This window comes from Scomber scombrus, chromosome 18, assembly GCF_963691925.1.
Source record: "Scomber scombrus chromosome 18, fScoSco1.1, whole genome shotgun sequence".
NCBI classification, from domain to species: domain Eukaryota; kingdom Metazoa; phylum Chordata; class Actinopteri; order Scombriformes; family Scombridae; genus Scomber; species Scomber scombrus.
Window position 1 is genome coordinate 5820530 of NC_084987.1, and position 26068 is coordinate 5846597.

General features: G+C 42.5%; 1 protein-coding gene, 1 long non-coding RNA gene and 2 other non-coding genes across 4 annotated transcripts in view; 3 read left to right on the plus strand and 1 right to left on the minus strand.

Annotated features, from left to right (window-relative positions):
- The first annotated feature begins 2208 nt into the window (after positions 1-2208).
- On the plus strand, positions 2209-4536 carry LOC134000209 (uncharacterized). The gene is made up of 3 exons (XR_009927405.1): positions 2209-2262; positions 3546-3590; positions 4431-4536. It is a non-coding gene; the product is annotated as an uncharacterized LOC134000209 (long non-coding RNA).
- Positions 3383-3474, plus strand: LOC134000326 (small nucleolar RNA SNORD88). Its single transcript, XR_009927426.1, has one exon. It is a non-coding gene; the product is annotated as a small nucleolar RNA SNORD88 (small nucleolar RNA).
- On the plus strand, positions 4267-4358 carry LOC134000325 (small nucleolar RNA SNORD88). The gene has a single exon (XR_009927425.1). It is a non-coding gene; the product is annotated as a small nucleolar RNA SNORD88 (small nucleolar RNA).
- Positions 4537-9248: 4712 nt separating the features above from the next.
- shank1 (SH3 and multiple ankyrin repeat domains 1) overlaps positions 9249-26068 on the minus strand; it is a 65876-nt gene continuing 49056 nt past the window's right edge. Inside the window, exons 15-27 of the mRNA XM_062438246.1 lie at positions 23327-23409; positions 23061-23185; positions 21714-21849; positions 21536-21616; positions 19116-19124; positions 18755-18781; positions 18579-18635; positions 18261-18376; positions 17401-17512; positions 14879-16699; positions 13155-14839; positions 10774-11669; positions 9249-9336 (exon numbers count right to left, since the gene is read on the minus strand). Coding sequence (XP_062294230.1) covers positions 9249-9336; positions 10774-11669; positions 13155-14839; positions 14879-16699; positions 17401-17512; positions 18261-18376; positions 18579-18635; positions 18755-18781; positions 19116-19124; positions 21536-21616; positions 21714-21849; positions 23061-23185; positions 23327-23409 — 5236 coding nt within the window. The remainder of the gene's footprint in view (positions 9337-10773; positions 11670-13154; positions 14840-14878; positions 16700-17400; positions 17513-18260; positions 18377-18578; positions 18636-18754; positions 18782-19115; positions 19125-21535; positions 21617-21713; positions 21850-23060; positions 23186-23326; positions 23410-26068) is intronic.

The window sequence follows — 26068 nt, forward strand, 5'->3', positions numbered from 1 at the left end:
TCTCTCTCTGTCTGTCTCTCTCTCTCTCTTTAAAAACAGCTGCAGGAAGCTGTATTCTCCTGTTGTTTGTACTTCACCACATGTTGGTGAACATCTCTCTCTCTATCTCTCTCTCTCTCTCTTTCTTTTTCTTTATCTTTCTGTCTTTCATTCGCACACTTCACCTCCCTCAGAGAATAGTGCTAATAAAGTGTGTTTTCTTGTGTTTTTGTTGTGTTTGTGTGTGCATGTCATACAAAAGCTGAGTCACCATCTAGTATATTCTGGGTGCTTATGAGCCTTTTTTTAACAATATATCCACTATTTTAAAAAGATGCACAAAGCAACATGACCAGATTAGGGAAACTCCGTCCCCCCATGTGCTTTTCTTCATACCCTCTTTTTCCACCCCCCCTAACACCATTCCCTCGGGATAGTTTGGTATAGGCCTGCCTCCACAGCTGGAGGATACATCCTGTGTGTGTGTGTGTGTGTGTGTTCATGTGTGTGTGTGTGTGTGTGTGTGTTTTCTGGCAGAGATGCTTTGAAGTCAGAGACCCCTGAAGAAGGATTGTTCGCCCCTCACATACTGGCAGTGACATAACACCTCATGCTATGCTGAATTTGTGAAGCTTCACCTTGCCAGAACATGTCACGTAAATAACTAGACGGCTGTCCTTCGTCGCAACGCTCACAGCCAGCTGCAACCTGCTCTTAGGAAACTAGTAATTCTACGTTTATAATCCTATAATCAAACCTGGAGGGATAGTAGACAAGTATCGTGACAACGCTGCAATTAAAATGATAATAGTCTAAAAGGCGGAAAAAGTAAACAGGTGGAATAAGGTTCACATTAAATGATTTGAATTCACAACACACACTGTAAAGAGACTGAAATATTATAGTGATTATAGCTGTCAGGCAAACCTTTGTTTTCTGTTTTTATAGTTAAATAGACGGAAAAACTCCAGAAGTGTTTTATTCAAGTAGAGACATGTTTATTTTGTTATAATGTATTGATGTAAGTGTGTTTAAATTTTGCAAATAAAACAAAAATTATCTCAACAAAAAAAGTCCGGATTTTATTTCATCCTTACTGCAAATACAGATTACCAAAAGTACACTTAAAAAGCTGCATGAATGCCTACGCAAGTGTACACAATGGTAATTATGTTGTTTAACATCTACTAACATGTTGTATAGTATTTATAATGAGCAGACACGTTGTTAGAAAGGCAATTGACGTATCAAGGCTAAGCTCTGAATATTTAGAATTCTTCTTAAAGGATGGGTTAAACCTTTTGAAGTTTGTCTTATAACCACAATCACATGCGGAAAATCAAAGCTGAAACAGGTTTTTCTTACGGTAAGTATTCCTCCTGTTATTTATAATGACCTTTAGATGATTCATAATCCACTCACAATATAAAGGTAAGGAAATGGAAGGTATCATTATTGAGCCCTCTAGGGAGAAATTCAAAATTGACACAACAGTACCCACATGATGGTAAAAGTGATAAATAAAATACACAATAAACAATTCTGCACAAGTAATCTGCAAATTATATAAATGTGCAAAATGCATAAATTCCTGATATTATATGCATGTGTTTTTAATGGGAGTAGGAGGTACAAGGAGCAGTCCTCCGCTCCTTCTGTGCAAAAATGTATTTAAAAGTTTATCTGAAGCTAATATGAAGCTTTAATCATCCAAATGAGTCAAATAAAGTACATATCTTTCCATGTTATAGTCTTTTTAGTGCCAATGTCCCTCTTTTTGTTACTATACTTCAACCATAGCTCAACAGAGGAAACACAAAGAGGGAATTTGATGCTAAAAAGACTGTAAATGTGTCAGATATCCACTTGTTATGACTAAATCAGACTGCTGAAGCCCCATTTTAACTTCAAATAAACTTTTTAATACATTTTTTGTACAAAATAACTGTACATGTGCTCCATCACTTACACTGAACGCACATTTGAAATGAATCTTTTAATAGTTAATATGAACAGGAGGAATGATTACAGCAAGGAAAACCTCTTTATTTATTAATATAAACCCCTGACTGTTATTTTAAACTGATTCACCTTTTCCTTTAATATGAATCTGCCTCCTACACTCCAGTCCAGCAGGGGGCAGTAATGCAGATATTAAACTCACCAGTTTCCAACCGGCAATAAATGGAAAGACGAGGAAGCAGCTGCAGCACATTGCTTTCATTCAGTTGGACCTGAGACACAACCGTGTGAGCTTCAGCTGCTACTTCTCTGGTGCAAATGGTGAGATACTTTCACTTACATTAGGTTTATTATGATAATATGTGTTTAGTTTAGGATAATATTGCAATGACAACTTATTAGTAGCGCTTCTGCAACCTAACTACTGTCTTTCTGTGCTATGATTGAGCTGCAACATGCATGCCTGCGATTAAATTTATATTTATTTGGTTTAATTAATGCAAACTCTTTGCAAAGGAACATAGGCGTTTTAACTAAAATGTGAGCAGTCTTGTGGTTAAATTATATCCCAAACTAAACACACACGTGTCTATGACTGGTAGCACGTGACCCTTTTTTAAGGACTCATATCCTCTGGGTGTTGAGCAATAAAATATTAAATTACCTCTCTTATGAATGAGGATTGGTAATGTGCCATTAGCTAAAACATATATTTTAGCTGTTAAAGTAGCTGGTTAGTATCTGTGGGCCTAGCTCCACGTGGTCAGGTTAGCATTAGCATGGAAGCTAACCACTCAAGTCAGATAGCATCCAATCATAAAAAAGCATTTTATAACACTTAAATGAGTAGCTACACATTCTTATCAACACTCAAAAGCAAGAGTGAAATTGCTCTTTTTTAAATTGTATTCATTCCTCCTAAATGTCCCTGCTAAGTATGAGCTGCTCCTTCAACAGCTATGTGACCATGTGGTGCAAAATCTTAAAAATCCCCCTTCAGACCTGTTATAAGATGTTTATAAAATACTTAACTTTGGAGAATAATTTGTCTGACAAGGGTTTAACACTAAAATAGTTTTACTTGTTAAAATCCTTAAAATTAAGCCATTAAGAAAAAATCCAAAATATATAAAAATATGTAGATTTATTCCATGTAAATGACCTACTTCACTGTAAACTAGAGGCTTCACATTGAATATTGGACCAGGATTGGCTCCAAACTAACTGGTGTCACACATGGTGCTTGTAGGCCCAACCCTAAAAAAACCCAACAGATTTTCCATTCCTCTTTCAGCAGATAAATGAGAAAACAGCCTTTTATTTTTAGTGGAAACTCTGCTCATCATTCTGCACAGTGAAGCTCAAACATTAAACTATAACGAACAAGGAAGTTAAATAATAGATCATGAACTTTTTATGTGTGGTAGAGGTTGTGAAGGATTTTCTCCCCTGATGACTTGCACTGGGCTCTGAGACATAATGGAGAGAAAAGTGCCCCTCTGGCCCTGACATGCCAGAGTTACTGAGGAGAAAATGGAGCTAATGTTGGTCAAACAGTGACGATCTTAGCAGTACAGTAACTCATGCTTTTGTCCTTTTTTCAGGTCTCCGAATAAGTGAAGCTGCCTCTTCAATCAAGTCCCACAAAGGTAGGTAGAGGGCACTGTTTTCATATGATTTATAAATGCTCTTTTGGCAGATATTTGCTCAACCAACTGAGAAAAAAACAATTTTCTGATTAACATTTCCAAATTTGTGGCACACTCTGAACACTGCAGGGAAATAAATCAGACTGAAACGAATGATTACTTTCATTATTGATCTGTTGACTGCTCAGTCCAGTCTTTAATGTGTCCGAAAATGGGAAAATGCCCATTGTCATTATGTTGAGCTCATTATATCATTCAAATGACTTGAATCAACAGTCAAAAATGCAAACATTATTTACTATTCTGCATAATTAAGAGAATTTGAGAAGCTGCAACCAGCAAATGTTTTGCATGTTTGCTTAAAAAAAGGAATGAAACAATTATCTGATTTTAAGTGTAGCAGGTCTGTAAGAAACTTATGATTAAGCACTCTAGACAAGTGTTACAGACCTGACAGCAACCTGTGCATTGAGAATATTTAGCAAATAAAACCTTCAAATGGTGTGACTACAGAAACAAGGGTGTTGTACCTGAAAGCAGATTTAAGAAGCTGTTATTAGTCGAGGTTTCAACACAATATTGTGGAATATCGACAGCTGCAGTCCAGTTCCTTTCATGTGTTCTGTGTGTGAATAGCATTAATTCTGACTTAATTGAGATTATGTAGATTTAGCCGTTTCTCCCCTGATGACTTGCACTGGGCTCTGAGAAAGTATGCAGACAAAAGTGCCCCTCTGGCCCTGACATGCCAGAGTTACTGAGGAGAAAATGAAACTATAAAGATTAGACAAAGATGAGGATCATGACAACACATTTAACACTTGGTATTTGTCTTTTCAGGTCTTCAAAGAGGTGAAGTCATTCCTAGCCTGGACTGGAATCAGGTTTGTTTGATGAAACACTTCTTGATGCCGGTATAGTGTTGAAAGCTGATCTCCTGTTATCTATTACACTCAGCTCTGAATATCCGTAATGATAGAAGGCTCTGCTTCCTCAGGGGCAGAACCTGAATGCTCTTTCTTGTTTTTCTGGTAATTCCTGCAGACATCAACTACCTTACGATAAACGTTGTAATATCAGCCTCTTTAATGTTCTTTATACTGTAAAATGATCCTGTACTGTTTTTCTCTGATTTTAATCAAATAAAATTCTTCCATCTTAAACATTTGTCTTGTTGCTTCACTTTTCACACTACAAAACACTGTAGAAGAAACAGTACATTATTAAGGACGCTCTGTCCTAACGCTGCAACTAATGATTTCATTATTGGTTATTCATTTAGTCTATGAAAGGTTAAAAATGGAGGGAAAATTTTGCATTCACAATTTCTAAGAGGCAAATGATCTCTTCAGGTTGCTTGTTTTGATGATTTAATTGTCATGTGTAACAATGGGACAAACATCAAAATTGGCCCATTTAAGAAGTTAGCTGCTACTTGACCCAACTGCAGCATTTAGAAATGTGCTGTAGTTTTGATTATTTTGCAAAATCCACAGTGAAGTGATCAAGATATACTTAGTTTTGATAAATTTGTGACACTTTAAATCTTAGTGTTTTGCTACATGGTGTTAAACGCTGTTTGATTAAGAGGAGAAAAAAGCCGCAGCCGACTCACCTGGTCAGGGATAACATGAAAACTAGCCTTTGGGCTAATTGGCATACTTACAGTAATGTTTATTAATATGCACTGTCCCTAACAAATAAAATAAGAAGGCAGGAGATATACTGTATAGTCCTATATGTGATGTCATTTTTATCATATCATTTAAAAACAGATTGGGGTAAAAGAGTTAGAGAAAACATGACCTCGCTCCACAGCGTAAACATCAGTATCCAGACCAATTAAAACAAGTTTCATTCAAGAAATCAGAAACCATAAATTAGAACTTTGTTTCTGTATCTTTATTATAATTCTAACAATTTATTATCTCTTAAAACATTTGAAATTCATATATGTTTATATGAATGTGTGTATATGCATGTCACATATACATATATATTCTGTAAGTTACCTTTCATCAGTTCATATTCTCATTTTTTTTAAAAGATCTCTTAAAGGAAAAGAAATGCTTTCTATACAGTCAGGCCGATTCCCTTTGATCTTCATTTTGTCTCCTGGCAGCAGTGATGAGCCGTCACTCTCGATCATCATCATCATCATCATCATCACCACCAAACGCAACGAAAGGATTTAAAACAACTCTCAAAACAGTTTCTCACCAGTCACTTAAAGAGAAAATCATCGTATCAGCAAGAGATGTTTTCACAACGTCTTATTCAAAGTTATTAATTGGCCCTATTTACAATAGAAAGACCTGATAGAAACAAGCAGAATCTGGCTGTAGGAGGAGTTGGAACAGGAAGCCACATTCTGCTTGTTCACCTTTCAGAAAAAAGAAAAAAAAATCCCTTTTTTGGCTGAAAAATCACTTTTTTAAAACCTCTGAAGGGATGTGTGAAAAATCACAGCTGCTAATGGAAATAGGGTCATTGCATAATATGCTGGTAATAAACAATGAGCTGTGAGCGTAACGACACATCTCAGCAACTGCAGAAGGTGCTTTTTTTTTTTTTTTTTTTGTACAAATGTAATGGAGGATGCAAAAAAACGATGGGAGTGGAGGAGTGGAGCTCTGGATCCTGTCAGGTTGTGAACAGCGGATGGAGAGAACGGGTCAAACTGTATAGAAAGCAGAACAGTTAAATAAATACATTTGTACCTTTTTCTTGTTAAACATTATTTGGAAGACAGAGATTCTTTAGAACTTTTGAGACTTTTTTTCTCCTTTTTTTTTTTTTTTTTTACATCTTAAACCATAATTAGGATGACCATTATTTTCATCGTCCTTATTGCTATTTCCCTTGCGTTCAAATATAATCCTTTACCACCAATGCAGAGCAGTTACAGAAACAAATGACCTTTATCTCATTCACATTTATAGCTCATATATATGTGTGTGTGCATGTGTGTGTGTGCGATTGGGAGCGACATGATCTATGAAAACTCATTTATCGTCTTCTTTTTTTTTCCTTTTTTTTTTGCAAAAATAGACTCGAGGATTAGCAGGGCTCGCCCGTCGACGCCCCGATGTAAAAACGCACGTCTGATATGTGTTCGAGGACTCAAAAAAGCAGCAGGAGGAGGTGAAATGTTGTTCAAGGTAGAGAGGTCATGAGAGAGCCCTTTATATTTGATCTCAGCAACAGTGAGAGAAAAAGCAGGACTGAGGTTTGTAATGAGATGCGAATGTTGCCATGATGATGAGAAAATAAGGAAATGTGTGATCAATTAAAAGGGGGAGCGTCTATTTTTCCAGAATTGAAAATATAACCATTAATAACACCTGGCTAAATAAAATGATCATTTTATATATATATATATATTTCATGGGCATCCCCAGAGTAACAGTTGCTACATTTTTCAGCATCTGCATAATATTAAGTGGCAGCTAAACATCACAACTTTTTAAAAAGAGTGAGGAAATCATATATATATTTATATATTTATATATTTTGAGGCCATAATAAATGTCGTAACTTAGTTGTGATTAAAGCTTCACAGTCTGACAACAGAAGGAGAGTGATTTTTAAAATGTGCTTCACATTAAAGTTGCAAGTGCTTCTCGTCACACAGAAGCAATGTTACGGGTACAGTGCACTAAATAATATGCATCTTTCAATTCAAAAATACCTACATATACATATATATATTTATTTATTTATTTATATATAACCATTATCTTTACTGCAGTTGGAAAATGCACCAACTGCACATGAGCGTCTTCTCAGCCACCAAAGGCAGAAACCGTGAAGTCTCTGCAGCTCTAATAACAGTAAGGACGATGATAGTAATGATAAATAGTAACAATAAATCTCTTCATATCAATATCAGTATTCCAGTATTCCCATTTAAAGTTTAAAAATTGTAAGAACAATCATAGTATTAAAACTTGATATAGCCTAAGCGTTTCTCTCTGATCCCCCTCGGGTCGGGTGGCGGCTTGTTTTTCCTCCTGGATTTCGATAGAGAGGGGGGGGGGCCACTCCTGGAAGGAGCAGGGGGGGATTGGGTGGGGGAAAGAGCAAGGTATTGGCAGTTTTTCCTCTTCCCCCCTCCCCCTCTCCTTTCCAGTCTCCCTCGGACGGGAAGGTCTAAGTTGGGTGTACAACAGTTGCCTCGACGACGCTGAGGAAGTCTTTCCTGGTAAATAAAATCCTCGGGGAGATTTCTCTTCAACATGTATCCCGTCTTTAACAGTTGAAAGTACAGTCTTTCTCCTTTTTGTATATCTTGGATCCAAACATATAGTGTGTGTCTATATATAAGGTGTCCCATAAACTCTAACACAAACGCTGCAAGTGTTTGCGTGTGTGTATGTGTGTGTGTGTATGTGTGCGTGTGTCTACATGTTGGTGTATGCATGCAGGCATGTATAATAGTAACTTGGGTGCCTGTGTGTGTGTGTGTGTGTGTGTGTGTGTGTGTGTGTGTGTGTGTGTGTGTGTGTGTGTGTGTGTGTGTGTGGGTGTGTGTGTGTGTGTGTGTGTGTGTGTGTGTGTGCATATCAGTGTGTTTCTTTTTTTTTTTTTTAAATATATTTTTTATGTTGTTGGTCTGGGCACTTATTTTTGCTACAAATTTTGTGATACAGTGACCAGTCTGTATATATGTCATTATAAGACTTAAGATGATTAAGAGCTATAGAGAAACACATACAATCCTGATCACAGGACCTGCAGTGAGGACTGAGCCCTACGAGTGGTGAGGTAAAAACAAGACACGACCAATCGCAGCAGCACACAGCGAGCCGCCTTGGCCTGAACCAAGGACGATAAAGTTATTCATCTTGCACCCTCGTCGCCTCTTAAAAGACGTGAAAGCGGTCACACTGCCCTGCATCCGTCGTCACCCTACGTTCGCCAAAGCCCAACTCCTGCACACACACACACACACACACACACACACACACACACACACACACACACACACACACACACACACATCATACACCCTCTGTGATATTCAGACAAAACTAGCGTCCACTCAAACAGGAAGGGGTTGTCATTGATTGCACTCTATATATCCTCGGTGGGTTCCACTCTTATAACCTCAACAGATTTAACCAGCCGACTGAGTTGGGTAAAAGAGGACCTCAACAAGATGGCTGCACAACTGATTAATAATTAGACACCTTTATCTTCACCCGCTCACAAAAGATATTCTTTTAAATCTGACTGGCTTTTGATTGTTCCTCTCAAATATTTTGGTTCGGTTTCAGTCTTAAACTTTAATGGTGTCTCGTAATGTTGTGTCTTTGTATGCATTTTGGATGAGAGGGTGTTTGTGTTGCTTGTTTGTTGATCGGTGTGACCGTGCGTGCATGTGGGGAGTGTACTCGTGTAAATCAGCCTGCCGCATCTTGGAAGTGCCAGCCGGTATCTTTATGGATCGTCAGCCCTTTTCCCCATCCCAGTGTTTCCATCTCCCTTTTGGGATTTGACTTCCTCTTTCCGTCGCTCTCTGCTCTGTGTGAAATCTGTTCCCCCCTCATTCGTTGTGTGAATCCACCGTAGGATAGCAGCAGTTGTGTCTTCCTCCCTCATTGACTCCAACCCTTTCTTTCCTTTCCCTCTCTTTCTGTCTCTGTGTTTGCAACCTCAGCTCCGGCTCCCGTCGTCCCTCCTCCTGTCGGTCTGTCCTTCCCGAGGTGAGAGAACAGAAATGGGGAACGGGCTGCTGGACAGCCTGCGGACAGAAGAACAAACAACAAAACACGTGTGATGTTTGGTGCATTGTGTGAGATAATAAAGAATGAGATTTGTTCATCAGCAGAACAATTGTGACTTGTTCTCTTGCGTAATTCATTCTTTTAAAAATAGTGTCTGTTCATTAGGAAACTATGTGGACTATTGTGCAGAGGACGCATGACTGATTAAAAGGATTGGTCATCACATACTTGTTAACTGACAATACACTGAAGAATGTAGGCAGTCATTGTATTTGAACTTTGTTGCTCGTTCTGAAATGCTGAAATGCTTTACAACACTAAACAAGAAGATGGTGCTGTTCTTCCAGTGTAAATGGAGATAAAGCTTTTTAAAGAATAGGCTCATAGTTTTTTATGTCTGTCCAAAAACAACTGTCAGGTGTCCATATAAACATTGAAACATGTTTTTCTTGTTTGAAATCATTCTTCCTCTTCACACCAACCATTAGAAGATCTTCATAATACATGTACAATATAAGTGATTGGGGACAATATCCACAGTCGTCCTTCTGTGCAAAAATGTATTTAAAAGTTAATTTGAAGCTAATATGAAGCTTCAGTGACCTAAATTAGTCAAATCAAGTCAATATCTTTCAATGTTACAGGCTTTTTAGTCTCAAATTCCCTCTTTTTGTTACGATCCTTTCACTGCAGCTGAGCAGAGAAAGACTGTCCGTGGAGACACAAAGGGGATTTTCTTTTATAAAAAGACTATAACTATGGGAGATATCCACTTCATTTAACTAACTCAGACGTCTGAAGCCTCGTATTATCTTCAGATTAACTTCTAAATACATTTTTTCTCATAACGAGGACTGTGGAGTTCGTCCTTCGTCACTTACATTTAAGCACATTTGGAAGGGATCTTATATGAACAGAAGGAACGATCACAGCAAGCAGAACCTGTTTATATGGGCACCTGACAATTGTTTGAAGACAGACTGAACCTTTCCTTTACATTTGTGATAGTGACAGATGGTGAGTTGATGGACTAGCCGAAGGAAAAGTATTTCCAAAATGTGTATTCTGAATGACAAAAGGGAGGGAGGGGTAGAGGAGTTTATGGTGGCTTAATTGCAAAAATTAGAATAATAAATAGCACCGCTGTGGCATGTGGGTAACCAATTATCTTGAACAGAGACTCATTTGTTTGTACTAATTATATTATTAGTGTACATTCCACAGCAGTCTTGTGTTTTATTACAGTTGCATTGTTACCTCTGTTCAGATTTGATCACTGATCTGCAGCACAAGAAGACTTTAAGTCTTAAGTTAGAATAAAATAGTATGCATAATTTGCAACGGTCCTGCCAGGACAAAAATAAGGATGATCTGTGCAGAAGGTTGTATGCAACTACCTCAATCTTGCGGTGATAAACCGTGTTTTTTAGCAGCCTGTAAAGTTGCAGCCATACCTGTCCATTACTGTCCTCAGGGCTCGTTCTATATTCATACGATGGCCCACACGAGTCACACCCAAATCCAGATAGTCGTCCTTGGTAAGGGAGGGCAGATGACTGCCGTCAATCTCGTTGTCCAGGAAACGCTCTCTGTGCTCACCCAGGTTCAGGTATCCTAGCCAGTCTGCAACGTCCCACTTGGTCCAGTAGGGTAGCGGCTTGGAGGCAAAAGGCTTAGTAGGGGACGGTGGTGGTAGATGGGGGTAGCTCAGGCATGTAGGTGGAGGGAGAGGGTGCAAGGGTGGAGAAGACGTCCCGGATAAGAAGTGAGTCGGAGAGAGTGATCGAGAAACAACTAAAGTGGAGTTTGGAGGAGGAGGTGCACCCGAGGGGGCAAAAAGGGGTGGAGAGGGCGAGAAGTAAGGATCTCCGAGAGGGTTCCCGGGTGATGGTGGAGTGATTGAACCTCGGAGGTCGTAGAGGGCGCTGTATAGGGGTGTGGTGGGGAGGAGCGGAAGGGATGATGGGCGTGGTGGGCCCAGCTTGGGCCTCTCTGATGGGGAGATGAGGGGGCTGGGTGCTCGCCTACGCTGGAGGATGTGTGACTCTGCTTTACGGGACTCACGACTGGGGATGAATTGGAATTCCAGGGCTTTGGTCCGGTAGACAGGTCTGTGTTTGGGGGAGGTGGGGTAAGGGGAATAAGTTGTTGGTGACAGCGGGGAATGTGAACGTGGAGGTTGAGGGACTGCTGTAGGCTGAGGAGATGGGGACCTCCCCCAGTTGGGGTACTGGGCGGCCGGGGTTGGGGATGGGGACAACGATGGCTGCGATAACGAGATTGGAGACGGCGACTGGGATCGAGCTGATGGGGGGCTCAGAGCTGAGGCTGAGTCTTCTGAAAATCTGTGAATGGAGAGAGAGAGAAATTGATACAGAAGAAAAGCCTGAAACAGACAATGATAAGATAAAAATCATGGTCACGCATTGTAAGGGTGTCCAGTTATTTCTAAAAGTGTATCGAAATTATTTTAGACTGTCAACATCTTGAGTGTATATAATCAGAGTCCATGAATCCGTAAATATAGATTCTCATTGTTGCAAGTTTAACATGGTTTCCTCTCCTTCCTTTATCTTACGAGGCAGCTGGATTCATGAGATCACATTAGAATCCTTCTTGTCGGGCTTCAAGTTATGCGCTTGTGTCCCAATCAGCGTCCCAAATCCAGCTGCCTCGTAAGGTAAGACGGAGATAGACGATGATGTACAGATGGTTCGTCCAATCTCCTTTTCTAAAGTGCCTGCCCTTTTCCAAACAGTTTCCATGGACAACTTCTCTGATGGTTCTGTGTAACAAAACCATCTGGCGCGTCAGGTTACTCCTACCTCCCTATCTCTGAAAATTCAAGCAAGGGTCAAATTTTTACACTCTTCCTGACAGAAAATAGATGAGTATGACGGGGGGGCTCTATTACCTGTTTCTGCTTCTGAGAAAAACATGGAAAAAGCCAGAGAAATAAAAGAGGTTTACACAGTATAGACAACACGTACACATTACATATCCAGACAGCAGAGGTGTGGTACCCATTGAACTTACATTCTATTTTCAAAGCAAGTGTTGAGATAAGCCTCAATGTATGTTTACATTCACATTTAACTCCTGCTACACATATTTAGGCTACTTGGTTCCTTCCAGCTAGAAAGCGCCATGAAGTATCGTAGAGCTTGTAGAGCCGTCGTTGTTATGCTTCGGGGCTTCAGAATTTCCCTTTTTAAAGCGACTATAGCATCAGTGACTTTAACCATAACCCACAATTCATTAACATTAGCTTGTGTTAGTTTGTTGCCCTTTGCTATAATCAGTAACTAAATGATTTGTGTTTGTCGAAACAAATTTGCAGCACTAAATGTGTCTAAAGACCTAAATAGTGTCAATAAGAACAGTAGCTACATGTATGTGAACTTTCTTTACTTGACTTATGGTGCTGGCTAGCTAACCAGCCAATGTTACAGCTGAGGTTAAAGCCTTTTCACTAACACTTTCTTGTTCAGTATTGCTATTAAATGCATAGTGTTATAAACTGTCATTCACTTATAGAAGCCAAAGTAGATACTGCTGACAATTTGGTTTGGTGTGCCCACTAACATTTGCATTGTGAAACTGTGCCCCCTCAAAAAAATTCACTGCATGACATCACTGCCAGATAGTACACTTTTTTTTTTACAAAAGGCTTCAACATCGATTGTAGGAGGTACATAGCTCACAGGCGGAACAACAATGCATTCACACAGACGAAACACGGATACAATGATAGCGCCATGCGTCCACAACAACACAAAGATGCAGTTCACTGTGACACTGACACACATTAAGCCAAAGTGTTCACTGATGTGTACCTGTGTCTGCCCAGTGGTCTCTGGCTGCTCCAGGTGTCCTTGGTTCTTTGCTGCAGTTTGCTGCTCAGCTCATTTATGATGCTGGGCTTCATACTAGATGCAGGAGGGTAAATCTTCTTTCCCTCTAAAAGTGTCCCGAACTGGCCTCCTTCACCGCTCATCTGCCCCTCGCCCCAAAGAGGCTTCATCTCAGGAGTGCGTGGGCGATCAAAGTACGGCGAACTCGGACGTCCCAAATTCTGTATGTCCCTCACCCCGTACCCATCGTGGCCACCTTCATCCTCTGCCACACCTTCCTCAACCACATCCTCCTCTTCCTGCTCATCTCTTCGTCTGTGGGAGTGGTAGGATGGAGGAGCTGTGCTGGTCTGTCTGTGTAGCTCGCTGATGCGACCTCCCTCTCTAAACCTGTTGGATTTTGGGTAGGTGGAGGTTCCTGCTGTGGCGTTCTGCATCTCAAAAGTTTGTCCATCCAGGTAGCTCATGTAAGACTCCAGAAAATCTCCTCCCCTTTCTGATTCCCCTGTCCCACCTCCCCCTGCCATCCGCCCACCAACCCCGCCTCTCTCCCCTCGGTCCAGCCTGTCTCCCCGAGCTCCACTAAGAGCCAGGATGCTGTCCAGGTGGTGGTCGCTGCTGCTGCGGCTGTCCAGTTCTTCGATCCCAGAGTCCACCACCGTCTCCTGGGACTCTCCTTTCTTGGCAGCAGGGGGATGACGGTGGTGGTCTCCTGTCCTGCGACTACTAGTGATGTTGCTGGAGGAAACTGTATGTGTTGCGTGTGTTCGCTCGTGGTAGAGCTGAGTGGAGGTGCTCGTTGTGATGGCAGCAGCGGTGGTTGTAGTGGCACAGCTAGAGGTCGTGGTGATGGAGGCGGTGCCCCTGTGTGGAGCGGAGGTGGCAGCAGAGGAGTGCGCCGGTGGGCCACGGTAGGCCGGTGGTGGTGCGACAGTGTGCGGAGGAGGAGTAGGGGAGGAGCGCCCAGGAGTGTGAGTGCTGTTATAAAGGTGGTGGGGATGGGACATAGAGAAGGGTCTGTGGTAGGAGCCGGGAGGAGGTGGCGGTGAGACTGACGGGGGAGGTGGAGGTCCACCTATAGATGTGGGTTGCAAAGTGGAGGGTGAGGAGGGAGGAAGAGGGTTGGGCGACGTCTGGGAGGGGGAAGGAGCGGACTGAGTCAGGTTAGCCACTTCACTGTCGTAAGATGTGAGACTTGAGGCAGTGGAGTCCCCTGCCTGCGGTGAGGGAAGGGGCGTATGAGCAGGAAACCCGCTTACAAATGGTTCTTTTTGGGGGGGTGGAGGAGGTGGTGGTGGTGGGGGAGGAGGAGGTGGAGGAGGTGGGACCTGCTGTTGGCGGGCGGTCATGTTGGGGTGCATCCCACGTTGTGAGTACCCTGATATTCCTCTGTCAAAGCTATTAGCAAACTCCAGTGGAGGTGGGAGGGGGTCCGCATAGACAAACTCATCATCCACATCGACTGAGGGGGCAGGAGGAGGAAGAACCATCAGGCCAGACCCAGTGGTCCCAGTAGTGCTTGTGGTCTGCTGAGTACCGGTAGGTGGAGGAGAAGGAGGTGTGAGGGACAAGATATAGGCTTCAGCTTGACTTTCCATCCTGAGAAAAGAGGGTCTCCGAGGCTGCTGAGACTGGGCCGCCTGCTGAGCAGCGCTCTCGGCGGCCGCTGCATTGGCGGCAGCCTGCTCTGCCCTCCTCATGTAACCCTCTCTCTCTTTATCCCTCTCTCTTTCCCTCGACAGCTCCCTCTCCCGTTCCCTCGACCTCTCCCGCTCCCTCTCCTTGTAGGACGGCTGATATGGCTGAGACTGGTAGTGGTGCGTGTGGACAGTTTTGTCCTCAGAAAAGCGAACTCTAAGCCCCTCGCGAGCCCCTCCTCCTTCCCGCTCCCTCTCTCCTCCACTACCATCCTCACCCCACCCACTCCCAACTCCTCTTAGGATTCTGGGCGAGGGTGGGCGGCCAACAGTGGCCGTGGTGGCAGCCAGAGAAGAGGATGTGACCAGGTAGGAGGAGCTGGAGGTCTGTGTAGCAGACGACACTGGCTGAGAGGTGACAGCAGATGAAGGAAACACCACACTCGACATCTGGCGGGTGAAATGGTGATCTGTTCCCCTCCTTAACCTGCTGTCATCTCTCAGAGCACGCTCTCGGGCAGCCAGGGCAAGGCCGAGAGGCGACGTTGGGTCAAGAGCCTTTCCTGTTAGAGGGTGAATGAAGGTGGTGCTGGAGGCTGGCTGTTGCCTACCTGCTGCTGTGTACAAGTCAGTAGGCACAGACTTGGGCTGATAGTCTAGGGCAGGTGATGAATATTCAGGTAAGCCAAAGGCGGGAGGCATACTACGGGTGTGGTGGATAAAGGTGTCCCCAGAGAACATGCCCTCGTCAATAGACTTGGACGGTCGCAACCGCGTTGATGAACTCTCAGCCTGTGTGCTAAGCTGCTGCTGTGACAACTGAGTCCTTGTCACCCCTCCTACTCCGTCGCTCACTATCCCAAGACCCACTTCGTCCTCAGCAGACATGAACAAGGAAGCACTCTTTCTGCGAGCTTCGTGAAACCGCTCCCTGTCTCTTCGAGCTGCACCAACGATGGCAGCCCCAAACTGGCTGGTAAAGTCCAGGTTTTCCTGGGCTCGAATAGAAGGCAAGGAGGGAGGTGGCGGTGCTGGGATGGAAGGTGGAGCAGGGGGCTGCGGAGCAGGAGTGGAGGGAGGAGGACCGTGGGGTGTTTTGGTATCGTCTGTCTCCCCTGATGCTGGTGCATCGGCCTCCACGCTGCTGCCCTGGCTACTGCGTCCACTGCTGCTGGTTGAAGGAGCCTTGACAATAATAGTGGGGATGGGGATGGAGCTTTTCTCCACTGCGCCTTTGCCCCCTAATGTACCCTGGCCCGCGCGCAGGTCCTCTACCTTCGATTGCTTCACCAGGGGGCCCTTACCTCTCCGAGCCCCACCTTTAGGACCCCCTGCTCCACCCCCAGCTGCACTGCGGTCTGCTCGTTGGGGTTGACTCTGGGTAGTCTGTTGTTGCTGGGGCATTACAGTGGCAATGCTGGACGGTGGGACGGCGGTACTGTAGCCTCTTCTAAGACCCGCTGCCTTGGCCCCTCCACCTGCCCCAATGCCAGCTCCAACAGGCTCCCCAGTATAAGCAACCTTCCGCGAAGCAGTCCTGCTTTGAGCAGTGTGTGCAGTTGCGTGAGTATACGAGGTCGCGTGGTCCGCCGCTCCGCCACCGGGACCGGTGCTGGGACCACCTGCCCTCTCCCTGCCGCCATGGGTGAAGTGCACTGCCTGGGAGTAGGGCTGGTAGTGCGCAGAGGTGGACGTGGACTGGGACACGGACACAGAGGGCTGCTGAGACGACTTAGCTCTCCAACCTAGCGGAGGTGCAGAGGAGAATGGAGGTTCTGGTGGAGCAGTGGTGGGAGGAGGGGGGATGTCGTCTGGGCCGGGCACCGACAGACTGCGGGCAAACTTCATGGCTGGAGGATGCAGGTGCTGCCTCTCCTCCTCAGGCACCCCTGCAATACAGCAGTCACAAATGAAGAAAAAACAAACAGGGATGAAATAGGGATTCACAGATGGTACAGATGGCGTAGAGTGAGATTAAGAGACGCTCATGAACAAGGAGAATAAACATTATTTTGTGGGGTAACAATAGTGCAGAAGAAAAAAGAAAAAAAGGGTAATCTTTGAGAGTGTCTGTCCAAATCTGCCCGCCCATCTACCTGCCAATGAGTCTGTCCTCAGTTCTTATGTCTGTTAGTGAGTAAGTCAGTTAGTGTTATTAAATATTTCACACACAAGTAGCAACCGGACAGGATCACACACCAGCTTTTGTTTTGTTGGTCACCAGGGAGCACATAACTACTTCAGAGGGAGAGTTAGCAAAGCCTTACCGAGCAACAAACCAGAAAATAAGCCATTAGAATAAACAAGGAGATTAGTGGCCCTACTGTATATAATAAGAGGTAGTAGGGTGAGTGTAAGACAAACAAACATCTTACAGCTACAGCACAGATATAGTACGCTAAACAGGGTGTACAGCACATGATCAGCTACAGAAACAAAGAAGTGCGCACATTTTTATTTATTTTTGGGGCAACAGACAGAACATTGTTGGCCACAGACAAACAGGTCAGCACAGCGTAGACCTCTACTGGTCCAGAGGACAGACAGACAGGTGGACGGAGGGGCAGACGAAAAAAACAGACAACCTCACCGATGGATTTCTGCCGCAGCATACCGTGATGAGGGGCGTGACCTGAGGTGTACTGGCCACGCTCAAAGCCGAGACCCATCATCCCCATCCCGGACTGATCCCCGTAGTTTGGCTGAAATGGCAAAAACATGAGGAGGATGTGAAAGATAGTAAAAACACACTGTGGTGAGAATGATGAGACTCAACATACAGTATATACAGAGTACAGTACATCGGCCATAGAACAATAGTCAAAAATATCACTTAATGCAGATTTAAATAAGTCAAGATTAAATATTTAAAAAATGAGGGACTGACTTATTCACTGGTAGTTCGCTCAATGTAATTTTTTATACTTCTTAGTGCTTTTAAATGAAACAAGACATTGCTGAAGATATTAGCATCATTTTACACATTTTTGAATTAAACATACTGCTCCACATGTATGTGAAAAATGTGTTTTTCCTTACGTTGATTGATGTGTTTTACATAATAGGCCAATGTATAGGCAACTGTATCCTAAACCCTCCTGTTGTCAATTTTGACCCGAGAAGACAAATCAAACTCAACTTTTTTGACTATAATTTCCAAAAATATGTGTGAAACCTGGGGGAATAGGTTGGATTGAAGTTGGCAATAAAGATCTTCCCAAAGGATGCTTTAAGATTTTGCTGTCAAAATTTATGATTGCATCAAGTTTTGATATTTTTTAAATTTATATCATTCTTTTACTGAAGCTTCATCTCATAATAGGCAAGCATTTTTCTCATCCTGAAGGCAAACATAGTCAACACAGGAACACACGTATATTGGGGCACATGTACTGTAAATATGTTGTAATTTACAGTATATTTCAGATAAGTTTCACTACACACACACACCTCATTGCCATAGAAACTTCGTCCCCTGTCTCTCTTTGGCCCCTGTGGCCGTGTCCCCGGCGCCTCATTGGTGCTGATTGTCTGCTGAGCTGCTGCAAGAATTTCATCTAGTTTATCTGAGAGGAAAAACAGGGAGAGAAAGAGACACACAGAAAAAGAGACAGAAAGATAGAAAGAAAGAAAGGGACATACAGCAATGAAACAGAAAAATGGACAGCAACAACATGAAGGAAACAATGTGCGGAGGGAGACGCACTGGATGAAAGTAGATGAGAGAAAGAGAGAAAACGATTCAAGGAATATCATAAGCCTCCTTACTCAAAGCCATCTGATAGACTGTCCTCTTCTTCTCTGTAACTTGGGAGGATTCGAATTCTGCAAGAAAAGAAACACAGAATTAGTCCAGTAAGTAACTGAGCTGTGAGTATAAAGGCTTTTTTTTTTTTGGACACACATAAATACGACGCCTTAAGCGAGAGTGTACCAGAGCATACCTGATTTTTTTTTCCAAGGGGTAGCAGCTGGAAGGAGGACAAAAGGAGACTTAAGTTTTGGCAGGAGCAAAAGTGCGATAGCGTTGTTACAGTGAATACTAATCATATTCCCTGGAGCTTGACAAACCGAGTCACCTCGCCAGGCTTTTTCGATCTCTCTCGATGTAAAAGAACGCACATCACACCATCCCATGCTTTAAGACAGCTAATGCGTGCATATACTTATGTTACAGTAAATATACTGCACACACACACACACACACACATATACACATATACAGTACGGTGCTCGCTGTTAATCTCAAACACTTGACAACACACAGAGAAATAAATATGGAATTAGTTTAAAGCTGATTCCCACCTCGCTCCACTGTTAAATGGTTAAGATCCCAGTGATGTGAGGACAAGGGGAGACAAAGAAAAGATAAAGTTAGTGGTTATAACAGTGAACAGTAAAAGGATAACTCTATAGGGGAGCATAGAGGAGGAATTAAAGGTGACCCTTCAGTGTTTGCATCCACTGGTGTGAGTAAGCTTGTGTGGGTGTGTGTGTGTGTGGGCTGAATAGGGATAGAGGTTGTCTGCCTTACTCAAGCCGTTATCTTTCACAATGTGTGTTTTATTGTGCTTAATTAAATTTTAATGTCTGATGGTTAAACCAAGCACGAAAGGGTTTTGAACTTGTGTTTACTGTATTTCATCTTTCATTTATACATCTACACCTGCGCAAATCCTCTCCGAAATAAGCCGTAGTTGCGTCAAAACAAACGCGTCCCGTCACTGTTTGTGGACTCAAGTGCACCGCAGGGTTATTTCCATTTTAATGTCCTTGTTATCTTGCGGTATGACTTCTAGGTGAACTGGGACACTGCACCAATCACAGGGGTGAGATAGTTTAATAGGCGTCACAGCTAAATGAATTCCAATGCATTAGAATAAGCATATGGCAGCAGCTGACACGGCTTCATCACACTTTGTGCTAGCTCCTCTCACCTTGATCCAGAAGGCAGGCAACGAGGATCTAAGTTATTAGGGGTGACTACAAATTAGGCAACCACATCTCAAAACTTTGGATATGTATCGATAACTCTAAGATATAAAAAGCATTATGTATTGTGGCCTCTTTAAACACTTAATTTCACTTTGGATACCTTGGTATGATTGTCTTTTAATAGGGTTACTAGCTACTAGTTTTTTCAAAATATTGACCACATTTATCTAAAAGCCATGGCCTCCTTTTGCAAATTTGTGTTTGAAGAAAAACGTCATGTTTTTCGGTTACTGATTGCTGTGTATGTGCGTTTATTGGAGTAATACTACATGTAGTGAGAGAATACATACATATGATATCACTGCTTACATACAGTGCTACAGGTAAGATTATAGAGTATATAGTGAACACTGGATTGTGGCAGTAGGGAGGTGGGTTGGAGGTTCAGGAAACTACCTGCGTTTCAGACTGGTTGCTCATGCTTTTTGCTGGTCAGGTGAGGTCACACCACAGAGAGAAGGCAGGTGAGGTGAGGAGACGGGAGGAGGGATGAAAAGCAAAGGGCTGATTTCTTAAACTTGGGATAAACTTGAGTCAGATTCTGACGTACAGCAGCAGGCCAGGACTCTTTGTAGTTGCTGTTGTTTATTGAGTTGAGCAAGTACAGAAAGTGTCAGTCGTTTAGGAGAAAGTACCGAGACTGGCTCACGAAGCTCTGCAGATTCCTCTCCGACAGCTACACATGCCATCAGCGCTCATACTTCATCAATCGCTCACCGCAGTGTTTAGAAGATATAACCCAATCAGCATTAAAATACTGGCCGACGTTGTGATCTGCAAATGGGGGCGTTGACCCTCACCATGCACTCTCCTCCCACTATTTTGCCTCAAATAGAGATGGCATAAGCATAGCCACACATAATGCTGTTACCATAGAAACAAACCTGGAACAAAGTTGTTTTATTTATTTATATTTTTTTAAATTACTCATCTCAATAATTTTTATTCTGGGTGTGATTTCTTCTAAATGAAACAAAGATGTTTTCAAGAAAGATATATTAACAAAAGAGGGTCTTTTTGGGGTTGTTTTTTTTTTGGGAACTTTCTCACTGGCACATTAAGATCAGACCTACCCGGAAACTCTTCACAGGTGACGCCCGTTCCCCTGCAGTGTTACCTTAGCAACAAATACTTGCTGAGTGTCAGCATGCGTGTGTGTGTGTGTGTGTGTGCTCTCTGGGTGCTTGGGGTTAATGCTGTGGGCGGGCCAGGGAGCAGTGGCAGGGGCGGGGTGGGGGGTGCAGGGAGGTAAGAGGTTAAAAAAGGCGGGCAGTGAGAGAGGGATCACAGGGTGGATGGCGACACTTTTTCTGGGTGGGGTTACCTGTAGTGGGGGTGCTGGAAGTGACAGTGTGGAACCTCTGAAAGAACAGTGAAATGCATTGAGACCGTCATCCACGGCGGCAGCCAATCTTCTTATTTCTTTCCCCTTTCGTTTCTATCACTCAGTAACTACGCTATCTCCCTCTCTACTTTCTTTCTTGCTGTCTAAATTTAGCCCTAGCTCAACTCCCCTTCACACTTTCAGCATCTTTGGCAACCCCCAACACTCTGGTTTCACACTGTTTCTATCATTCTTCATCACCTCAATCCATTTCCATCCAGTAATTTTTTTTCTTCTTCTCCTCTTCTTCAGCTTTTGTCTACAACTCCCAAGCAGTCCGCTTTTTCATTCTTTTGTAATCCCCTTCATTTCAACCCCGGATACTTTATCTGAGCCTGTTTCTTACCCATCTCCTCCAGCTCTGAAGTCATGGATTTGGATCGTAGGGCGATAGCCGGAGTGCTCAGCCTCTTACTCTGCTGGGGGACTGGAGGAGAGGAAGCAGAAAAAAAGACAGAAGTGGTCAAGCTAACAGTTACCAGCATTCACTCATGGTACCACCCCGAGGTGCAGTAGACCCTTACTTTTCTTTCTGGAACCCTCCTCCATGTCAGGGTTGCGGGTTACCATGACAACCTTTACCATGAGACTGTTACCACCTTGCCGGATCATGTTGACAACCTGCCGGTGACCAACCTTCACCACGTTCTGACCATTGACCTACGACAGAAAAAAATAAGAGAAAGGCAGTTAGTGAGTTTAATGAGAGTTCGTTGTCAGGTGGAGGAAACCGTATCCATGTTCTTAGGCATCATCTAATATTGATAATAATAAAGCTGATGAAAGTGGAAACTAACAGAAAGACAGATATTAAAAAAAAGATAGAAAGAAGTGATTACTTGTAGTTTGGGGTCTTAATGAAATAACAGTGGCTCCAGTTCTTTATAAATCTTTAAATCATGACTGAAACACTTGACTGAAATATTGACCTTTTATAGCTTTTATAGGCCGGTAACAGTATTTCTATCTTCGACTCCAATGTTGCTGTTTATTACTTTTTATTACTAAGTATTTTATTGTATTGCTATTATATTTTTATAAAGCATTTCTGTTATGTCTCTGACTATACATTTCCACCTCATTGTATTTGTTTTATTCTTTTTTTTCATCATTATTTATATTCATTCCCTCGTGTTCTTACTGCTGCTGTTTCCTGACGCTTGCCACATAACATTTTTTTGTATTGCATACACTGACAATAAAATGTCTTATTTATTTGACTAGTGTGTTTAAATCCTGCATGCAGACCTTATTTCTTTAGTGTTTTTAAAACCAGCATGCAGACCTTATTTCTTTTGAAATAATAAATACAATTTTGACCACATGTTGAATAAGTTCAAAACATCTGTTAACAAGTCTACTGCATGTTTTAAATCCTGTTTGTGTGTTAGCTAGCGGAGTATCTCAAGAACAGAACAGTTCAATGAAACTCAGTAGAAAGTAAAGTCATGGGCAGATTAACGTCCAGCTGTAGAGTCAGGACGTTTTGTAAAATATGGCATTTTGAAATTGAATTTTTTTATGGAAAAGGAAATGTAATATTTCTATAAACATATTCGGTCATTTCTGAAAGATTGATTTTTGACTTTACTTGACGGTAAATGGCATAGAGACCGACAGGAAACAGTGTGAGAGAGTGAGGGTAATGACATGTAACTAAGGTCCCATGCCCGAGTCAAACCAGGGACACTGCCATTATGCAGCATGCATGTCAACCACTCGGCTAGCAAAGCGCTCTGTATTCTATTACTTTAAAAATCCGACATTTAGAGGACTGTGCAGCTTTGTGCTATTAGACTGTTTCTACTTTTGTACACCCTCAGAAACCCTGATGGGAAATCTGTCAGCGCTTTCATAAATCATGTCAGTACCTCTATCAGGAAATCCCCCATCCTGAGACCGGCTCTCCACGCCACTCCTCCCTCGTCCACTGACTCCAGGTACTGCAGGGCAGGGAAGGCTGGGGTGGGAGTAAACTCCTCGATGGGAGTCTGAGCTGGAGACACCATGAAAACATGACAAGGTGGGATGCATTAGCATTACACATGACACAGTACTCTGCATCCAATCAGTACCTAAAAATCAAATATGATTGCAGAAGTTAATAGATGGTTTTGTTTCTTTTATATTTCTTTACCTTTGGCCCCTCTCAGCACAAAGCCGAAACCCTCGCTGTCTTTTTTCTGCAGGAGCACTGTCTTCTCCTTGATTATATAGTCACTGGCACAGAGGCGACAGAGAGAGAAAGAGAGAGAGAGAAAGAAAGAGGGTTAGAAATGAAACAAAACAAAAATGAAAGACAGAAGGCGAATGCCATGTACAGTACATCGTTGGATCTCTGAGTTCACCCCAGAATGAACCTTGAACAATGATAGTCATGTTTTTAAAAATGCATAAATCACAACATTTACCTTGCTGCTGTTACCTTTCCCTCCCCCCGCTGTCTGATTCCCACCTCCTATATAACCCCTCTGATGATATTACCACCAATACGTCGCAGAAACTCTAACTACTGTATTTCACCAGTGTGTTGGGTTGATAATTATCTGCTATTGAAATCAGATCCAAGTCAGACACATAGAAATGATCATCCACCTCCGACACGATGATGATGTCACAGTTTCTTTGACTTATATGTTTACCGTAGAGCCGTTCTATATAAAAGTAGTATATGTAAAAAAACTGTCGAATCATCCTTTTTATAACTTGACGAGGGCATTATAACCTTCGGCTTGGGCGAATGTGCTGACTGTCCGGCAGTAAAGATCAGAAGGCCTTGGGATGTCTTGACATATGGTCGTCTGACAAGAATTTGTTGTTTGAAGAGGAGACAAGACAAGTTAGAGCCATAAACGAACCTCTTTATGACCTTGTTTCCATCACTTTATTCCTACATCAGGGCTGAGTAGTTGCACAGCGGCTGGTGTAGAAGACTATTCACCGGTACCACATCCAAATAGATACATTCATTTTATCCATGAGGATGTCTACGGAAAACCAAATATTACTGACATTTTAAGTGTTTTTATAACCCTTGTGTTTTGCCTTATAACAATATATAATTACTACTATTATTATTACGTATGTTACACACCTCGGTATGGAGAGAGAGAGAGAGAGAGAGAGAGTGCACAAGAGCATTAAAAACTCTTGCAGACTCTCAGCAAAAGTAATGTTTTGATTTCATGTTTTTTGCTGAATGCTAAAAGGTTGTGCGACAGGCTGTTTACTGATGACCTACTTTAATTACAAATCAGTATGTTGTTGTTGTTGGAGGGCATGATGTGACAGGGAGTGATGAGGAAAAATGCAGCACAGACTGCGCCAAGTTCAAGGTCATTACTGCAAAAAAAAATAACGTAAAAAAAAAAAAAGATAATTATTGTTCAGCTTTTGTTGCTGACTCGTATCAGGCCAAGTTGCAAATGTGCTGAGGCAAATGTTTGTTTGTTTTTCACATAAAGGTTAAATTACCTATTTAGATTTTTTTTAAATTGCATCTACTCCTCCAACCTTCATTGAAAAATCAAGTTCATTTAAGTTTCCACATCACACAAGCTGCAAACTGACAAGCTCGCCAGTACAAGTGTTAAAATGAGATTTAAAGTGAGCACAAAGAAACTCTGCACATCCATCACTCTGCACAATGAATCTCAAACATCCAACTGAAGAAACAAGATGCAAAACACATAAAAACATTGCAGCTTTAATTTAAAAAACACTCTTATCCGTCTCCAAAATTCCCATTTATTCTTCATTTTAATCTATGCCACATTCTCTACATTACATGGCGACTGCAAACGGTGTTTTTTGCAATGCTTCACTTTGCTCTGTGTTTTTGACAACGAGCCCAGAGCTTGTTTTCTACCAGAACCTCAAGAAAAAGAAGAAATGCTATATACAGTATGATGGCGCTTCTTGTTGCCTCAGCAACAGCTAGAACTGGACGCAGGGAAACTTGCTCGGGTAGGTCCACACCAGAGCCAAGCCGTGTAATGGTAAACTATTAGTCACTGACAGCAGAAAACAGGCGCTGCATGCTCACAGGTGGAGCCAGTATAGCACAGTATAGTTTCTGCTCTGTCCCGTGGCACCAACAGATGGGAAATGTGCAACTGTTCCAGGCATACAAGATTTAACGGGAATGCATTAAGTCCCGGTGAAATGAAAAATACATTCTCCCGGTTTTAATCCCGTGTCCCTGTGTTCATTTATCTCTTGCTATGTGCCAAATATATGTCAAAAATGAGTATCAGTATTTTTACATCAAAATCCTCATCTTTCTTCTTCCTGTAAAATGATTTCAAATGTTTGATGACTCATCCTGCACGCGGGGGCGTTTATAAAAGTTCACCATGGTTATGTTTAATCATGAGGAGTGAGATGGTTTAAGGTTAGGAGGGTTAGAGTAAGAATAGCAGAGGCAATGTAGGGGTGGGTCTTCACAGAAAAAAAAAAAAAAAGCTGGAAAGTTATCTCTAAAACAATTCATTTGCATATGCCCACAAACTTGGAGCGCAATAAATGCCGTAGCTATTGTTGTTGCTAAGGTTGTTCCATGGGTTGTTTCAGGCTAGATTCAGGCTTTAAAGTGTTCAGATGTATTTGAGAAGATATCATTTCAAATATAAATGAGAAAAGAAGTGAAATCCTACTTCTAATGTTTGTTTAAGTGGCCTCATGAGTAACAGGAAGTCAGGTGAGAGGCAGCTTCTGGATGCTGGGTGGGCTCTTCAGAAGGGGTCCCTTAAAGAGACAGGAGCTAAAACGGCTTGTTTCAGACGGAGGCTGAACTGAGGAGCTGCATAAAGGGCCAGTGTAAGGTCATGCAAAGAGATATACATGATACTGCACTGTAATATGCATGATTCCTACTAAA